Source organism: Hemiscyllium ocellatum, chromosome 18 (genome assembly GCF_020745735.1).
Source record: "Hemiscyllium ocellatum isolate sHemOce1 chromosome 18, sHemOce1.pat.X.cur, whole genome shotgun sequence".
In the NCBI taxonomy this organism is placed as follows: Eukaryota; Metazoa; Chordata; class Chondrichthyes; order Orectolobiformes; family Hemiscylliidae; genus Hemiscyllium; species Hemiscyllium ocellatum.
Window position 1 is genome coordinate 49,461,410 of NC_083418.1, and position 19,991 is coordinate 49,481,400.

Consider the following 19,991-nt stretch of genomic DNA (forward strand, 5'->3'; position numbering starts at 1 on the left):
TCTCTGGGCATTGGGTTTGAAATCCAGATGGAGATCGTTAAAAGTAGGGATGTGCTGTCCTCTGAGGGTTGCACACTGTATCCACACAGGTGTTTAGGAGCAGGTGATGGTTGCAATGTCATTCCAAGACTATGAATGTTGTTCAGAAAAATCTTTAACAATCTCACACAAGTTTTTGATGTGACTGAGTTCATGTAGAGGGGGAGTTTCATCCCAATTACACCATTCACTACATCCCCATCATCTAAACCCAACAATCAGTCCTCAAATCCAAGCTTGGCTGACGAAATCCTTAATCACTAATTGAACACTGTGCTAACAATTGCACAAACTTCTTAAAACCCTCAAACACTGGCAGCTACACAAGCATGCAGTGTTCAAGTGTTTCTATACTTTTGAATGCCCTTTCATCCTTTGATGTGATTGCACAAAGTACAGAGAATTCCCAGTGATGTGGCCAACTATACAAGGTGAAAGTCCTTGGTCTAGAAATCAGTGCCATTCAATATGCATGGCCTCAAAGGGAAATATGTACAATGTCAACATAGCCCATGACCGATTTCCTGATGGCAAAAGCCATCTTTGTGTCTGTGACAGTGTCAGCACTCAGGGGGACCTTACCACATTAAGATCACAGGAGTCGAAATGGGTACAGGTTGGTCACCTTCAGCCATCAGCAGCATTGGGTCCTACATTGCATCAAAGCAGGTTTACTTACCACATTGTACCTGGTGGAGTTCCTCCCTGTTCTCCAGAACATTCAAACTGAAACAGCCTTCAGAAAGCATCTCCATCTTTTGTCCTTTGCACATTATTACAAATCCTGTGAACATTATTCAGCACAATTTCTTTCTGTCAGATTTTTTTGTGCTCACTCCACCACACGCCAGGTCTTCAGCAAATTCCATCCTGGAAATGCCAGAACATCTATTTTAAGAAGATGCAGATTACAGTTGACATGATTTGGGTTTGGCCAAAATACGCCTTCTCAAATTCAAGAATTGATTGAATTTTCTTCTGAGAAGTCGATTGATCTATCCTTATACCCAACCAAATGATTCATTCAATGATTTAACCACTTCAAACATTTCACAAGCGCATGCCAGGACCATTTCAATCACCAAGTTGTGGAATTCATCATACAATACTTCCCTCAGGTAAGTGGATGCCATGAACAGAAGACGAGGACATAATACACACAGTGAGCAACAGCTCTGCAATAATTGAGAGAACATTAATGCAGCACTAATCTGAAAAGTAGCATCATTTGTCCATAGGGACAGCTGCACTGAACTCAAGTAAGTTTTGTGTGGAATTCATGATCACACAAAAGCATTGTCAATGCAGTTCAAACTCGCAAACAGTACTGGGTTTACACTGTCTGTTTTATATTTTGCTGCTGATGATGATGCAGGACCACAGAATGAATATAAACAGCCTGAAGACATTGTTAGAAAAGGACAACAAAATAAAGAGGATGACGTAAAAGAGAAAGGTGAGTTGCTCCAATTTAGCAACATAAGAAATTAAAAAGTAATCATCTGGGTGCTGGACATGGCCTCACACAATGGAACATTTTCAAACTGGCTTAACTGGTATTGAGATGACAGCACGTGTTTCAACTTTGCCTTTACAAATGAGTTGTACTACATTTTTCGCACCTGACACATTGCTTGAATTCAGTGAGTGCTAAACATAGAGTCATAGAGAGTCATAGAGATGTACAGCATGGAAACAGACCCTTCGATTCAACCCATCCCTACCAGATATCCCAATCCAATCTAGTCCCACCTGCCAACACCCAGCCCATATCCCCCCAACACTTCCTATTCATATACCCATCCAACTTCCTTTTAAATGTTGCAGTTGTACCAGCCTCCACCACTTCCTCTGGCAGCTCAATCCACACAAGTACCACCCTCTGAGTGAAAAAACTGCTCCTTAGCTCTCTTTTATATCTTTCCCCTCTCACCTAAACCTATGCCCTCTAGTTCTGGACTCCCCGACCTCAGGGAAACGACTTAACCTATTTACTCTATCCATGTCCCTCATAACTTTGTAAACCTCTGTAAGGTCACCCCTCAGCCTCCAACATTCCAGGGAAAACAGCCCCAGCCAGTTCAGCCTCTCCCTATAGCTCAAATCCTCCAAACTTGGCAACATCCTTGTAAATCTTTTCTGAACCCTTTCAAGTTTCACAACATCTTTTCAAAAGGAAGGAGACCAGAAGTGCACGCAATATTCCAACAGTGGCCTAACCAATGTCCTGTACAGCCGCACCATGACCTCCCAACTCTATACTCAATACTCTGACCAATAAAGGAAAGCATAACAAATGCCTTCTTGACTATCCTATCCTCACTTTCAAGCAGCTATGAACCTGCACTCCGAGGTCTCTTTGTTCAGCCACCCTCCCTCGGACCTTACCATTAAGTGTATAAGTCCTGCTAAGATTTGCTTTCCCAAAATGCAGCACCTCACATTTATCTAAATTAAACTTCATCTGCTACTCCTCAGCCCATTGACTCATCTGATCAAGATCCCGTTGTAATCTGAGGTAATCTTCTTTGCTGTCCACTACACCTCCAATTTTGGTGTCATCAGCAAACTCACTAACTGTACCTCTTACGCTCACATCCAAATCATTGATATAAATGACAAACAGTAATGGACCCAACATCGATCCTTGAGGCACTCCACTGGTCACAGACCTCCAGACTGGAAAACAACACTCCACCGTCACCCTCTGTCTTTTACTTTTAGCCAGTTCTGTATCCAAATGGTGAATCCGCCCTGCATTCCATGAGATTTAACCTTGCTAATCAGTCTCCCATGGGGAACCTTGTTGAACACCTTACTGAAGTCTATATAGATCGCACTATTCTGCCCTCAGCAATCCACTTTGTTACTTCTTCAAAAAACTCAACCAAGTTTGTGAGACATGATTTCCCATGTATAAATCATTGTTGACTATCCCTAATCAGTCCTTGCCTTTCCAAATACATGTACATCCTGTCCCTCAGGATTCCCTCCAACAACTTGCCTACTACCGAGGTCAGACTTACTGGTCTATAGTTCCCTGGCTTGTCCTTACCATCTTTCTTAAACAGTGGCACCACGTTAGTCAACTCCCAGTTTTCCGGCACTTCACCTGTGACTATTGATGATACAAATATTTCAGTAAAAGTCCCAGAAATCACTCTCTAGATTCCCACAGAGTTCTGTGGTACTCCTGATCAGGTCCTGGGGATTTATCCACTTTTATGTGTTTCAAAATTTCCAGCACTTCCTCCTTTGTAATATGGAAACCTTTCAAGATGTCACCAACTATTTCCCTACCTTTTATGTCTTCCATGTCCTTTTCCAAAGTAAATACTGGAACAAAATACTCATTTAGTATCTGCCCCATTTTCTGCAGCTCCACGCAAAGGCCACCTAGCTGATCTTTGAGGGACCCTATTCTCACCCTAGTTACCCTATTGTCCTTAATGTATTTGTAAAACCCCTTTGAATTCTCCCTAACTTTATTTACCAAAGCTATCTCATGTTCTCTTTTTGCCCTCCTGATTTCTCTCTTACGTTTACTCCTACAGCCTTTATCCCCTTCTAAGGATTAATTCGATCTATCCTGTCTATGTTGTTCATTGCTGGCATGCATCAGCAGGTCCTTATATTACAAGGGTCAAAAGTTACTTGAAATGAATCTCCAGCTCTCTTAGTGGCCTTACATTGTCGCTGCACAAATTAGTGCAGTCACTTGGAAAACAAACGTATGGTCTGCCAGTTTCATGAATGGTTAAAATGTCTGAGGTAGCATGCACTAAGTGTTTTTACTCGGCAGTGGGCTTGAGAAATGAGAGGAGCAGGTGGTATCCACACAGGTGTTTAGAATGGAAGCAGAGCAAGTGAATGTGGTAATGTCATTCCAAGACCATGAATGCTGTTCAGAAATATTGTTAATAATCTCCCTCACGTTGCTGATGTGATTGTGTTCATGTAGAGAGACCACTTCATGCCAACCACACCATTCACCACATCTCCATCATCCAACTCCCAACAATCAGTCCTCAAATCCAAATTTGTCTGATTAACTACTTAGTTACACCGTATCACTGTGCCAAAACTGGCACACACTACCTATGGCTCTCACACACTGGCAGCTATTCAAGCATGCAGTGTTCAACCGTTTCTACACATTTCAATGACCTTTCATCATTTGATATGACTGCCCAATGTACAGAGATTTCCCAGAGCTGTAGTCAGCTATGCAAGATGAAAGCACTTGGTCGAGAAATCTGTGCTAGTCAATTTTCATGGACTCAAAGGGAAATATGCACAATTTCCACATAGCCCATGACCAGGTTCCTGATGGCAAAAACCATCTTCGTGTCTATGATAGCACCAGCACTCAGGTGAATCTTAGCCCACCAAAATCCAAGATGTCGAATTACAGACAGGCTGATCTCTTTGTGAAATGACAGCTTCAGCCATCAGCAACACTGTGTCCTACATTGTATCAAAGCAGGTTTACTTACCACCTTGTACCTGGTGGAGTTCCTCCTTGTTCTGTAGAATATTCAAACTGAAACAGCCTTCAGAAAGCATCTCCACTTTTCGTCCTTTGCACTATTGTTACAAATCCTATGTACACTATTCAGCACAATTCCTTTGTGTCAGCTTTTTATGGGCTCACTCCACCTAATGGCAGTCTTCTGCAAATTCCATCCTGGAAACGCCGGAACATCATGTTTAAAAGGTTGCAGTTTACAGTTGATGTGATTTGGGCAAGATAAAAATCTGCCTTCTCAAATTCAAGAACTGATTGCATTTTCTCCTGTGAACTTCACTGATCTATCCTTACACCAAACTAAATGATTTATTCAATGATTTAACCATTTCAAGACATTTCACAAGTGCATGCCAGGACCATTTCAATCATCAAATTGGAGAATTCTTCATACAGTAGTTGACTCAGGTAAGCGGATGGCATGAACAGCAGACTGGGGTGTAATATACACATTGAGCAACAGCTCTGCAATAATTGAGAGAACATTAATGCAGCACTAATCTGAAAGGTAGCATCATTTGTCCATAGGGACAGCGGCACTGAGCTCAAATAAGGTCTGTGTGAAATTCATGATCGCGCAAAAGCATAACTAATACAGTTCAAAGTTGCAAACATTGCTGGGTTTACATCGTCTGCTTTATATTTTGATGCTGATGATGCAGGATCACAGAATGAATCAAAACAACCTGAAGTCACTGTTGGGAATGGACAACAAAATGTGGAGGATGACTCAAAAGAGAAAGGTGAGTTGCTCCAGTTTAAAAATGCTCACAGTTCAAGTATAATTATCTGGCTGAAAGGAGTGACCTAATGTATAACTCTGACAGAGGAATTTGTTCAAGATCTGATAAATCAGTATTGAGATGACTGCATGCAGTTAAACGTTGCCTTTGCAAATGAGTTTCACTGTACATTCTTCCCGCTTACCACACTACTTGATTTCAGTGTGGTCTGAACGACATGCATCTTGTTCATCGGGCGCAGGCATCAGCAGGTACTCATATTACAAGGGGCAAAATTTACTTCAAGAGAATCTCGAGCTCCTTTACTGGCCTTACATTGTCACGATACAAATTAGTGCAGACACTGGTAAAACAAACATATGCTCTCACACTTCCATGAATAGTTGAAAAGTCTGAGATAGCATGCACAAGGTTTTCTCTGGGCATTGGGTTTGAAATCCAGATGGAGAACGTTAAAAGTAGGGATGTGCTGTCCTCTGAGGGTTGCACACTGTATCCACACAGGTGTTTAGGAGCAGGTGAAGGTTGCAATGTCATTCCAAGACTATGAATGTTGTTCAGAAAAATCTTTAACAATCTCACACAAGTTTTTGATGTGACTGAGTTCATGTAGAGGGGGAGTTTCATCCCAATTACACCATTCACTACATCCCCATCATCTAAACCCAACAATCAGTCCTCAAATCCAAGCTTGGCTGACGAAATCCTTAATCACTAATTGAACACTGTGCTAACAATTGCACAAACTTCTTAAAACCCTCAAACACTGGCAGCTACACAAGCATGCAGTGTTCAAGTGTTTCTATACTTTTGAATGCCCTTTCATCCTTTGATGTGATTGCACAAAGTACAGAGAATTCCCAGTGATGTGGCCAACTATACAAGGTGAAAGTCCTTGGTCTAGAAATCAGTGCCATTCAATATGCATGGCATCAAAGGGAAATATGTACAATGTCAACATAGCCCATGACCGATTTCCTGATGGCAAAAGCCATCTTTGTGTCTGTGACAGTGTCAGCACTCAGGGGGACCTTACCACAATAAGATCACAGGAGTCGAAATGGGTACAGGTTGGTCACCTTCAGCCATCAGCAGCATTGGGTCCTACATTGCATCAAAGCAGGTTTACTTACCACATTGTACCTGGTGGAGTTCCTCCCTGTTCTCCAGAACATTCAAACTGAAACAGCCTTCAGAAAGCATCTCCATGTTTTGTCCTTTGCACATTGTTACAAATCCTGTGAACATTATTCAGCACAATTTCTTTCTGTCAGATTTTTTTGTGCTCACTCCACCACACGCCAGGTCTTCAGCAAATTCCATCCTGGAAATGCCAGAACATCTATTTTAAGAAGATGCAGATTACAGTTGACATGATTTGGGTTTGGCCAAAATGCGCCTTCTCAAATTCAAGAATTGATTGAATTTTCTTCTGAGATGTCAATTGATCTATCCTTATACCCAACCAAATGATTCATTCAATGATTTAACCACTTCAAACATTTCACAAGCGCATGCCAGGACCATTTCAATCACCAAGTTGTGGAATTCATCATACAATACTTCCCTCAGGTAAGTGGATGCCATGAACAGAAGACGAGGACATAATACACACAGTGAGCAACAGCTCTGCAATAATTGAGAGAACATTAATGCAGCACTAATCTGAAAAGTAGCATCATTTGTCCATAGGGACAGCTGCACTGAACTCAAGTAAGTTTTGTGTGGAATTCATGATCACACAAAAGCATTGTCAATGCAGTTCAAACTCGCAAACAGTACTGGGTTTACACTGTCTGTTTTATATTTTGCTGCTGATGATGATGCAGGACCACAGAATGAATATAAACAGCCTGAAGACATTGTTAGAAAAGGACAACAAAATAAAGAGGATGACGTAAAAGAGAAAGGTGAGTTGCTCCAATTTAGCAACATAAGAAATTAAAAAGTAATCATCTGGGTGCTGGACATGGCCTCACACAATGGAACATTTTCAAACTGGCTTAACTGGTATTGAGATGACAGCACGTGTTTCAACTTTGCCTTTACAAATGAGTTGTACTACATTTTTCGCACCTGACACATTGCTTGAATTCAGTGAGTGCTAAACATAGAGTCATAGAGAGTCATAGAGATGTACAGCATGGAAACAGACCCTTCGATTCAACCCATCCCTACCAGATATCCCAATCCAATCTAGTCCCACCTGCCAACACCCAGCCCATATCCCCCCAACACTTCCTATTCATATACCCATCCAACTTCCTTTTAAATGTTGCAGTTGTACTAGCCTCCACCACTTCCTCTGGCAGCTCAATCCACACAAGTACCACCCTCTGAGTGAAAAAATTGCTCCTTAGGTCTCTTTTATATCTTTCCCCTCTCACCTAAACCTATGCCCTCTAGTTCTGGACTCCCCGACCTCAGGGAAAAGACTTAACCTATTTACTCTATCCATGTCCCTCATAACTTTGTAAACCTCTGTAAGGTCACCCCTCAGCCTCAAACATTCCAGGGAAAACAGCCCCAGCCAGTTCAGCCTCTCCCTATAGCTCAAATCCTCCAAACTTGGCAACATCCTTGTAAATCTTTTCTGAACCCTTTCAAGTTTCACAACATCTTTTCAAAAGGAAGGAGACCAGAAGTGCACGCAATATTCCAACAGTGGCCTAACCAATGTCCTGTACAGCCGCACCATGACCTCCCAACTCTATACTCAATACTCTGACCAATAAAGGAAAGCATAACAAATGCCTTCTTGACTATCCTATCCTCACTTTCAAGCAGCTATGAACCTGCACTCCGAGGTCTCTTTGTTCAGCCACCCTCCCTCGGACCTTACCATTAAGTGTATAAGTCCTGCTAAGATTTGCTTTCCCAAAATGCAGCACCTCACATTTATCTAAATTAAACTTCATCTGCTACTCCTCAGCCCATTGACTCATCTGATCAAGATCCCGTTGTAATCTGAGGTAATCTTCTTTGCTGTCCACTACCCCTCCAATTTTGGTGTCATCAGCAAACTCACTAACTGTACCTCTTACGCTCACATCCAAATCATTGATATAAATGACAAACAGTAATGGACCCAACATCGATCCTTGAGGCACTCCACTGGTCACAGACCTCCAGACTGGAAAACAACACTCCACCGCCACCCTCTGTCTTTTACTTTTGAGCCAGTTCTGTATCCAAATGGTGAATCCGCCCTGCATTCCATGAGATTTAACCTTGCTAATCAGTCTCCCATGGGGAACCTTGTTGAACACCTTACTGAAGTCTATATAGATCGCACTTTTCTGCCCTCAGCAATCCACTTTGTTACTTCTTCAAAAAACTCAACCAAGTTTGTGAGACATGATTTCCCATGTATAAATCATTGTTGACTATCCCTAATCAGTCCTTGCCTTTCCAAATACATGTACATCCTGTCCCTCAGGATTCCCTCCAACAACTTGCCTACTACCGAGGTCAGACTCACTGGTCTATAGTTCCCTGGCTTGTCCTTACCATCTTTCTTAAACAGTGGCACCACGTTAGTCAACTCCCAGTTTTCCGGCACTTCACCTGTGACTATTGATGATACAAATATTTCAGTAAAAGGCCCAGCAATCACTCCCTAGATTCCCACAGAGTTCTGTGGTACTCCTGATCAGGTCCTGGGGATTTATCCACTTTTATGTGTTTCAAAATTTCCAGCACTTCCTCCTTTGTAATATGGAAACCTTTCAAGATGTCACCATCTATTTCCCTACCTTTTATGTCTTCCATGTCCTTTTCCAAAGTAAATACTGGAACAAAATACTCATTTAGTATCTGCCCCATTTTCTGCAGCTCCACGCAAAGGCCACCTAGCTGATCTTTGAGGGACCCTATTCTCACCCTAGTTACCCTATTGTCCTTAATGTATTTGTAAAACCCCTTTGAATTCTCCCTAACTTTATTTACCAAAGCTATCTCATGTTCTCGTTTTGCCCTCCTGATTTCTCTCTTACGTTTACTCCTACAGCCTTTATCCCCTTCTAAGGATTAATTCGATCTATCCTGTCTATGTTGTTCATTGCTGGCATGCACCAGCAAGCCCTTATATTACAAGGGTCAAAAGTTACTTGAAATGAATCTCCAGCTCTCTTAGTGGCCTTACATTGTCGCTGCACAAATTAGTGCAGTCACTTGGAAAACAAACGTATGGTCTGCCAGTTTCATGAATGGTTAAAATGTCTGAGGTAGCATGCACTAAGTGTTTTTACTCGGCAGTGGGCTTGAGAAATGAAAAAGGAGGGCTGTGCTATCCTCTGAGAGGAGCAGGTGGTATCCATACAGGTGTTTAGAATGGAAGCAGAGCAAGTGAATGTGGTAATGTCATTCCAAGACCATGAATGCTGTTCAGAAATATTGTTAATAATCTCCCTCACGTTGCTGATGTGATTGTGTTCATGTAGAGAGACCACTTCATGCCAACCACACCATTCACCACATCTCCATCATCCAACTCCCAACAATCAGTCCTCAAATCCAAATTTGTCTGATTAACTCCTTAGTCACACCGGATCACTGTGCCAAAACTGGCACACACTACCTATGGCCCTCACACACTGGCAGCTATTCAAGCATGCAGTGTTCAACCGTTTCTACACATTTCAATGACCTTTCATCATTTGATATGACTGCCCAATGTACAGAGATTTCCCAGAGCTGTAGTCAGCTATGCAAGATGAAAGCACTTGGTCGAGAAATCTGTGCTAGTCAATTTTCATGGACTCAAAGGGAAATATGCACAATTTCCACATAGCCCATGACCAGGTTCCTGATAGCAAAAACCATCTTCGTGTCTATGATAGCACCAGCACTCAGGTGAATCTTAGCCCACCAAGATCCAAGATGTCGAATTACAGACAGGCTGATCTCTTTGTGAAATGACAGCTTCAGCCATCAGCAACACTGTGTCCTACATTGTATCAAAGCAGGTTTACTTACCACCTTGTACCTGGTGGAGTTCCTCCTTGTTCTGTAGAATATTCAAACTGAAACGGCCTTCAGAAAGCATCTCCACTTTTCGTCCTTTGCACTATTGTTACAAATCCTATGTACACTATTCAGCACAATTCCTTTGTGTCAGCTTTTTATGGGCTCACTCCACCTAATGCCAGTCTTCTGCAAATTCCATCCTGGAAACGCCGGAACATCATGTTTAAAAGGTTGCAGTTTAGAGTTGATGTGATTTGGGCAAGATAAAAATCTGCCTTCTCAAATTCAAGAACTGATTGTATTTTCTCCTGTGAACTTCACTGATCTATCCTTACACCAAACTAAATGATTTATTCAATGATTTAACCATTTCAAGACATTTCACAAGTGCATGCCAGGACCATTTCAATCATCAAATTGGAGAATTCTTCATACAGTAGTTGACTCAGGTAAGCGGATGGCATGAACAGCAGACTGGGGTGTAATATACACAATGAGCAACAGCTCTGCAATAATTGAGAGAACATTAATGCAGCACTAATCTGAAAGGTAGCATCATTTGTCCATAGGGACAGCGGCACTGAGCTCAAATAAGGTTTGTGTGAAATTCATGATCACGCAAAAGCATAACTAATACAGTTCAAAGTTGCAAACATTGCTGGGTTTACATCATCTGCTTTATATTTTGATGCTGATGATGCAGGATCACAGAATGAATCAAAACAACCTGAAGTCACTGTTGGGAATGGACAACAAAATGTGGAGGATGACTCAACAGAGAAAGGTGAGTTGTTTCAGTTTAAAAATGCTCACAGTTCAACTGTAATCATCTGGCTGAAAGGTGTGCCTTAATGCATAGCTCTGACAGTGGAATTTGTTCAAGATCTGACAAATCAGTATTGAGATGACTGCATGCGGCTAAACGTTGCCTTTGCAAATAAGGTTCACTGTACATTATTCCCGCTTGCCACACTACTTGATTTCAGTGTGTACTGAACAGCATGCATCTTGTTCATCGGGTGCAGGCATCAGCAGGTACTCATATCACAAGGGGCAAAAGTTACTTCAAGAGAATCTCGAGCTCCTTTACTGGCCTTACATTGTCACGATACAAATTAGTGCAGACACTGGTAAAACAAACATATGCTCTCACCCTTCCATGAATAGTTCAAAAGTCTGAGATAGCATGCACAAGGTTTTCTCTGGGCATTGGGTTTGAAATCCAGATGGAGAACGTTAAAGGCAGGGATGTGCTGTCCTCTGAGGGTTGCACACTGTATCCACACAGGTGTTTAGGAGCAGGTGAAGGTCGCAATGTCATTCCAAGACCATGAGTGCTGTTCCGGAAAATCTTTAACAATCTCACTCAAGTTTTTGATGTGACTGAGTTCATGTAGAGGGGGAGTTTCATTCCAATTACACCATTCACTACGTCCCCATCATCTAAACCCAACAATCAGTCCTCAAATCCAAGCTTGGCTAATGAAATCCTTAATCACTCATTGAACACTGTGCCAACAATTGCACAAACATCTTAAAACCCTCAAACACTTGCAGCTATACAAGCATGCAGTGTTCAAGTGTTTCTATACTTTTGAATGCCCTTTCATCCTTTGATATGATTGCCCAAAATACAGAGATTTCCCAGAGCTGTGGCCAACTATACAAGGTGAAAGTCCTTGGTCTAGAAATCAGTGCCATTCAATATGCATGGCCTCAAAGGGAAATATGTACAATTTCCACATAGCCCATGACCGATTTCCTGATGGCAAAAGCCATCTTTGTGTCTGTGACAGTGTCAGCACTCAGGGGATCCTTACCCCACCAAGATCACTGGAGTCGAAATGGGGACGGGTTGGTCACCTTGTGAAATGACAGCTTCAGCCATCAGCAGCACTGGGTCCTACATTGCACCAAAGCAGGTTTACTTACGACATTGTACCTAGTGGAGTTCCTCCCTGTTCTCCAGAACATTCAAACTGAAACAGCCTTCAGAAAGCATCTCCATGTTTTGTCCTTTGCACTATTTTTACAAATCCTGTGAACATTATTCAGCACAATTCCTTTGTGTCAGATTTTTGTGTGCTCACTCCACCACACGCCAGGTCTTCAGCAAATTCCATCCTGGAAATGCCAGAACATCTATTTTAAAAAGATTCAGATTACAATTGACATGATTTGGGCAAGGCCAAAATATGCCTTCTCAAATTCAAGAACTGATTGAATTTTCTTCTGAGAAGTCGATTGACCTATCCTTATACCCAACCAAATGATTTATTCAATGATTTAACCACTTCAAACATTTCACAAGTGCATGCCAGGACCATTTCAATCACCAAGTTGTGGAATTCATCATATAATAAGTGGATGGCATGAACAGAAGACAAGGACATAATACACACAATGAGCAACAGCTCTGCAATAATTGAGAGAACATTAATGCAGCACTAATCTGAAAAGTAGCATCATTTGTCCATAGGGACAACTGCACTGAACTCAAGTAAGGTTTGTGTGGAATTCATGATCACACAAAAGCATTGTCAATGCAGTTCAAACTCGCAAACAGTACTGGGTTTACACTGTCTGTTTTATATTTTGATGCTGATGATGCAGGACCACTGAATGAATATAAACAGCCTGAAGACATTGTTAGAAATGGACAACAAAATAAAGAGGATGACTTAAAAGAGAAAGGTGAGTTGCTCCAATTTGGCAACATAAGAAATTAAAAAGTAATCATCGGGTTGCTAGACCTGACCTCACACATACCTCTGACTACATTTTTCCCACCAGCCACATTGCTTGAATTCAGTGAGTGCTCAACACAGAGTCATAGAGAGTCATAGAGATGTACAGCATGGAAACAGACCCTTCGGTTCAATTCATCCCTACCAGATATCCCAACCCAATCTCGTCCCAACTGCCAGCACGTGGCCCATATCCCCCCAAACCCTTACTATTCATAGACCCATCCAGATGCCTTTTAAATGTTGCAATTGTACCAGCCTCCACCACGTCCTCTGGCAGTTAATCCCAGACACGTCCCACCCTCTGAGTGAAAACGTTATGCCTTAGGTCTCTTTTATATCTTTCCCCTCTCACCCTAAATCTATGCCCTCTAGTTCCAACCAGGGAAATGACTATGTCTATTTATCCTATCCATGCCCCCCATAATTTTGTAAACATCTATAACGTCACCCCTCAGCCTCCAATATTCCAGGTAAAACAGCCCTCACCTGTTCAACCTCCCCCGATAGCTCAAAACCTCCAATCCTGGCAACATCCTTGTAAATTTTTTCTAAACCCTTTCAAGTTTCACAACATCTGTCCGATAGGAAGGATAGCAGAATTGCATGCAATATTCCAACAGTGGCCAAATCAATGTCCTGTACAGCTGCAACATGACCTCCCAGCTCGTGTTCTCAATACTCTGACCAATAAAGGAAAGCATACCAAATGCCGCCTTCACTATCCTATCTTCCTGCAAATCCACTTTCAAGCAGCTATGAACCTGCACTTAAGGTCTCTTTGTTCAACCATCCTCCCTTGGACCTTACCATTAAGTGTATAAGTCATGCTAAAATTTGCTTTCCCAAAATGCAGCACCTCACATTTATCTAAATTAAACTTCATCTGCCACTCCTCAGCCCATTGGCCCATCTGATCAAGATCCCATTGTAATCTGAGGTAATCTTCTTTGCTGTCCACTACATTTCCAATTTTGGTGTCATCAACAAACTCACTACCATACCTCTTATGCTCACATCCAAATCATTGATATAAATGACAAACAGTAATGGACCCAACACTGATCCTTGTGGCACTCCACTGGTCACAGGCCTCCAATCTGGAAAACAACCGTCCACCACCACCCTCTGTCTTCTACCTTTGAGCCAGTTCTGTATCCAAATGGCGAGTCCACCCTGCATTCCTTAAGATTTAACCTTGCTAATCAGTCTCCCATGGTGAACCTTGTTGACTGCCTTACTGAAGTCCATATAGATCACATCCACTGTTCTGCCCTCATCAATCCTCTTTGTTACTTCTTCAAAAAACTCAACCAAGTTTGTGAGACATGATTTCCCATGCATAAATCCATGTTGACTATCCCTAATCAGTCCTTGCCTTTCCAAATACATGTACATCCTATCCCTCAGGATTCCCTCTAATAACTTGCCCACTACCGAGGTCAGACTCACTGGTCTATAGTTCCCTGGCTTGTCCTTACCATCTTTCTTAAACATTGGCACCACGTTAGCCAACTCCCAGTTTTCCGCCACTTCACCTGTGACCATCGATGATACAAATATTTCAGTAAAAGTCCCAGCAAACACTTCCCTAGCTTCCCACAGAGTTCTATGTTACCCCTGAACAGGTCCTGGGATTTATCCACCTTTGTGTGTTTCAAGATTTCCAGCATTTCCTCCTCTGTAATATGGACATTTTTCAAGATGTCACCATCTATTTCCTTACCTTTTATATCTTCCATGTCCTTTTCCACAGTAAATACTGATACAAAATACTCGTTTAGTATCTGCCCCATTTTCTGCGGCTCCACAAAAAGGTCAGTTTCATGAATGGTTAAAATGTCTGAGGTAGCATGCACTAAGATTTTTTGCTCGGCACTGGACTTGAGATGCGGGTGGAGAAATTAAAAAGGAGGGCTGTGCTATCCTCTGAGAGGAGCAGGTGGCATCCACCCAGGTGTTTAGAATGGAAGCAGAGCAGGTGAATGTGGTAATGTCATTCCAAGACCATGAATGTTGTTCAGGAACACCGTTAATTATCTCCCTCACGTTGTTGATGTGATTGTGTTCATGTAGAGAGACCACTTCATCCCAACCACACCATTCACCACATCCCCATCATCCAACTCCCAACAATCAGTCCTCAAATCCAAATTTGTCTGATTAACTCCTTAGTCACACCGGAAAACTGTGCCAAAACCAGCACTACCTATGGCCCTCAAACACTGGCAGCTATTCAAGCATGCAGTCTTCAACTGTTTGTACACATTTCAATGACCTTTCATCATTTGACATGACTTCCCAAAGAACAGAGATTTCTCAGAGCTATGGTCAGCTTTCCAAGATGAAAGCCCTTAGTTTAGAAATCAGTGCCATTCAATAAGCATGGACTCAAAGGGAAAAATATACAATTTCCACATAACCCATGAGCAGGTTCCTGATGGTAAAAGCCATTTTCATGGCTATGCCAGCATCAGCATTCAGGATAACCTTACTCACCAAGATCAATGGAGTCGAATTATAGGTTGGTCTCCTGGTGAAATGAGAGCTTTAGCCATCAGCAGCATTGAGTCCTATATTCCGCCTTAGCATGTTTTCGGACCTACGTTTGTGGAGGACCTACGTGTTTTCCAGAATTTTCAGCCTGGAACACTCATCAGAAAACATCTCACCATTTGGTCATCTGCACTATTGTTGCAAATGCTGTTTACATTAGTCAGCAAAACTTCTATGAGTCAGATTTTTGTGTGCTCAGTCCCCAGTCTAGGTCTTGAGCAAATTCCATCTTGGAAGTCCCAGAACATCATATTTTAAAAAATGCAATGTCATAGTTAACATTGTTTGGGTATGGAAAAAACCTGCCATCTCAAATTCAAGAACTGATTGCATTTTCTTCTGAGAACTCCACTGATCAATCCTTACAAATGATTTATTCAATGGTTTCACAAGTGCATGCCAGGACCATTTCAATCACGGAGTTATAGAATTCATCATACAATAGTTGACTCAAGTAAATGGATGGCATGAACGGAAGTCTAGGGTGTAATATATACAGTGATCCACAGCTCTGTTAAAATTGGAAGAACATAAATGAAGCACTAATCTGAAAAGTAGCATCATTTGTCCACAGAGACAGCTGCAGTGAGTTCAAGTAAGATTTGTGTGAAATTCATGATCACACAAAAGCATTGTCGATGCATTAATACTTGCAAACATTGCTGTGTTCACACCGTCTATTTTAAATTTTGATGATGATGATGCAGGACCACAGAGTTTCTCTGAACAACCTGAAACCACTGTCGGAAATGCACAGCAAAATGCAAAGGATGACTCAAAAGAGGAAGGTGAGTTGCAACAACTTAAAAATGTGAGCAATTAAAACGTGATTATCTGGTGCAAAACCTGACCTGATCCATAACTCTGACAATGAAATTTGTTCAAGCCGTGGTTTTGAGATGGCAGTACATGTTTAACTGCTGCCTTTGCAACTTAGGTGTACTGTATATTATTCCCGCTCGTTGTATTTCTTGATTTCAATGTGCTCTCAATGGCATTCATGTTGTTCATTGGTGGCCGGCATCAGCAGGTCCTCATATTCCAATGGGCAAAAGTCACTTCAAGAGAATCTCCAGCCCCTTAAGTGGCCTTACATTGTCACTACACAAATTAGTGCAGTCACTTGTGAAACAAACATGTGCTCTGACACATCCATCAATGGTTTAAAAAGTCTGAAGTAGCGTGCATAAGATTTTATGAGACATTGGGTTTGACAACAAGAAGGAGAAAGTTAAAAAGGAGGAATTATCTGCCCTCTGAGAGGAGCATGGGGTATCTACACAGATGGTTAGGAGCCAATGGAAGCAGAGTAGGTGAATTTTGCAATGTGATTCCAAGACTATGAATGCTGTTCAGGAAAATTTTGAACAATTGCACTAAAGATGTTGATGTGACTGTGTTCATGTAGAGAGGCCATTTCATCCAAACCACACCATTTACCATACCTGTATCATCCAATACCCAACAATCAGTCCTCAAATCTAAACTTGTCTGATTAACTCCTTAGTCACACACTGAACACTGTGCTAAAAGCAGCACACACTACCAATGGCCCTCAAACACTGACAAGTATTCGAGCATGCAGTGTTCAAGTGTTTCTACACATTTCAATTACCTTTCATCCTTTGACATGATTTCCCAAAGTACAGAGATTTCCCAGAGCTGTGGTCCGCTATGGGAGTTAAAAGCCCTTAGTTTAGAAATCAGTGCCATTCAATATGCATGGACTCAAAGGGAAATATGTACAATTGCCACGTAACCCATAACCAGGTTCCTGATGGCAAAAGCCATCTTCGGGACTATGACAGCATCAACACTCAGGGGAACCATAACCCAACACGATCAATGAAGGCAAATGGGGACAGGTTGGTTTGTTTGTGAAATGACAACTTTAGTCATCAGCAACGCTGGGTCCTACACATTGCACCAAAGCAGATTTACTTTGCACATTGTACACGGTGGAGTTCTTCCCTGTTCTCCACATATCCAAACTGAAACAGCCTTCAGAAAACATCTCCACTTTTCATCCTTTACAGTATTGTTGCAAATCGTATGTACATTATTCAGCAGAATTTCTGTATGTTAGATTTTTGTGTGCACACCCCACATGCCAGGTCTTCAGCATATTCCATCTTGGAAATGCCAATATATCATTTTTAAAAATACATCGATTCACAGGTCATGGGTTTTCCAGAATTTTCAGCCTGGAACACTCATCAGAAAACATCTCACCATTTGGTCGTCTGCACTATTGTTGCAAATGTTGTTTACATTAGTCAGCAAAACTTTTATGAGTCAGATTTTTGTGTGCTCAGTCCCCAGTCTAGGTCTTGAGCAAATTCCATCTTGGAAGTCCCAGAACATCATATTTTTAAAAATGCAATGTCATAGTTAACATTGTTTGGGTATGGAAAAAACCTGCCATCTCAAATTCAAGAACTGATTGCATTTTCTCCTGTGAATTCCACTGATCTATCCTTACACCAAACTAAATGATTTATTCAATGATTTAACCACTTCCAGACATCTCACAAGTGCATGCCAGGACCACTTTAATCAACAAGTTGTAGAATTCTTCATAAAATAGTTGGCTCAGGTAAACAGATGGCAGGAACAACAGACTGGGGCATAATACACACAGTGAGCAAGAACTCTGCAATAATTAAGAGAACATCAATGCAGCACTAATCTGAAAAGTGGCATCATCTGTCCATAGGGACAGCTGCACTGAACTCAAGTAAGGTTTGAGTGAAATTCACGATCACACAAAAGCATTGTCAGTGCAGTTCATACTTGCAAACACTGCTGGGTTTACACTGTCTGCTTTATATCTTGATGACGATGATGCAGGATCACAGAATGAATCTAAACAACCTGAAGGCACATTTGGGAATGGACAACAAAAAGCAGAGGATGTCTTGAAAGAAAAAGGTGAGTTGTAACATTTTAAAATTGCAAGCAATTAAAAAGAAATCATCTGGGTGGTAGACCTGACCTAATACATATCTCTGACAATGGAATTTATTCAAGACTTGCTAAATTGGTATTGAGCTGACAATATGTGTTTCAACTTTTCACTTACAAATGAAGTATACTGCATATTATTCCCGACTGCCACATTGCTTGATTTCAATGAGCTCTCAACAGCATGCATGTTGTTCATTGGCTGCCTGTATTAGCAGGTCCTTATATGACAAGAGGCAAAAGTTATTTGAAGAGAATCTCCAGCTTCTTTAGTGACTTACACTGTCATTATACAAAATAATACAATCATTTGTAAAACAAACATATGGTATGACACTTCAATGAATGGTTGGAAGTCTTAGGTAGCATGCACTAAATTTTTCACTGGGCATTGGGCTCAAGATCTAGATGGAGAAAGTAAGAAGCAGGGATGTGCTGCCCTCTGAGGGGAGCATGTGGTATCCACACTGATGTTTAGGAACCAATGGGAGCAGAGCAGGTGAACGTTGCAATATTGTTCCAAGATATGGATGCTGTTCAGGAAAATCATTAACGATCTCACTCATGCTGTTGATGTGATTGTGTTCATGTAGAGAGGCTACTTTGTCCCTACCACGCCATTCACCACATCCCCATCATCCAACTCCCAACAATCAGTCTTCAAATCCAAATTTGTCTTCATCACTCATTCATCACTCACTGAGCACTGTGCCAAATCTTGCACAAACAACATAAAGCCCTTGAACACTGGCACTTATTCAAGCATGCAGTGTTGAAGTGTTTCTACACATTTCAATGACCTTTCATAATTTGGTATGATTTCCAAAAGTACAGAGATTTCTCAGAGCTGTGATCAGCTGTGCAAGATGAATGCCCTTGGTTTAGAAATCAGTGCCATTCAATATGTATGGACTCAAAGGAAAATATGTACAATTACCACATAACCCGTCAGCAGGCTCCTGATGGTAAGAGCAATCTTCATGGCTGTAATAGCGTCAGCACGCAGGTGAACACTAGCCCACCAAGATCAATGGAGTTGAATTGTGGTCAGGTTGGTCTCCTTGTGAAATGACAGCTTCGGTCATCAGCAACACCATTATATTGCACCATAATAGGTTGACATACCCACATTAGTGGACGACCTTCATGTTGTCCAGAATTTTCAGCCTGGAACACTGATCAGAAAGCATCTCCCTGTTTGGTCCTCTGCACTATTGTTGCAAATCCTGTTTACATTAGCGACATTTCTAGGTGTCAGATTTTTGTGTGCTCAGAGCTGACTCTCGGTCTTGAGCAAATTACATCTTGGAAATGCCAGAACATCATTTTTAAAAAGATGCAGTGTCCTAGTTAACATGGTTTGGGTATGATAAAAATCTGCCATTTCAAATTCAAGAACTGATTGCATTTTCTTCTGAGAACTCTGTTGATCTATTCTTACACTAA

General features: G+C 41.6%; 1 protein-coding gene across 1 annotated transcript in view; it reads left to right on the forward strand.

The window, feature by feature from the left end:
- Positions 1-19,991, forward strand: part of LOC132824301 (ribosome-binding protein 1-like) — a 95,331-nt gene that overhangs the window by 40,798 nt on the left and 34,542 nt on the right. Inside the window, exons 15-21 of the mRNA XM_060838645.1 lie at positions 1,415-1,495; positions 5,230-5,310; positions 7,140-7,220; positions 10,982-11,062; positions 12,892-12,972; positions 16,289-16,369; positions 18,432-18,512. Coding sequence (XP_060694628.1) covers positions 1,415-1,495; positions 5,230-5,310; positions 7,140-7,220; positions 10,982-11,062; positions 12,892-12,972; positions 16,289-16,369; positions 18,432-18,512 — 567 coding nt within the window. The remainder of the gene's footprint in view (positions 1-1,414; positions 1,496-5,229; positions 5,311-7,139; positions 7,221-10,981; positions 11,063-12,891; positions 12,973-16,288; positions 16,370-18,431; positions 18,513-19,991) is intronic.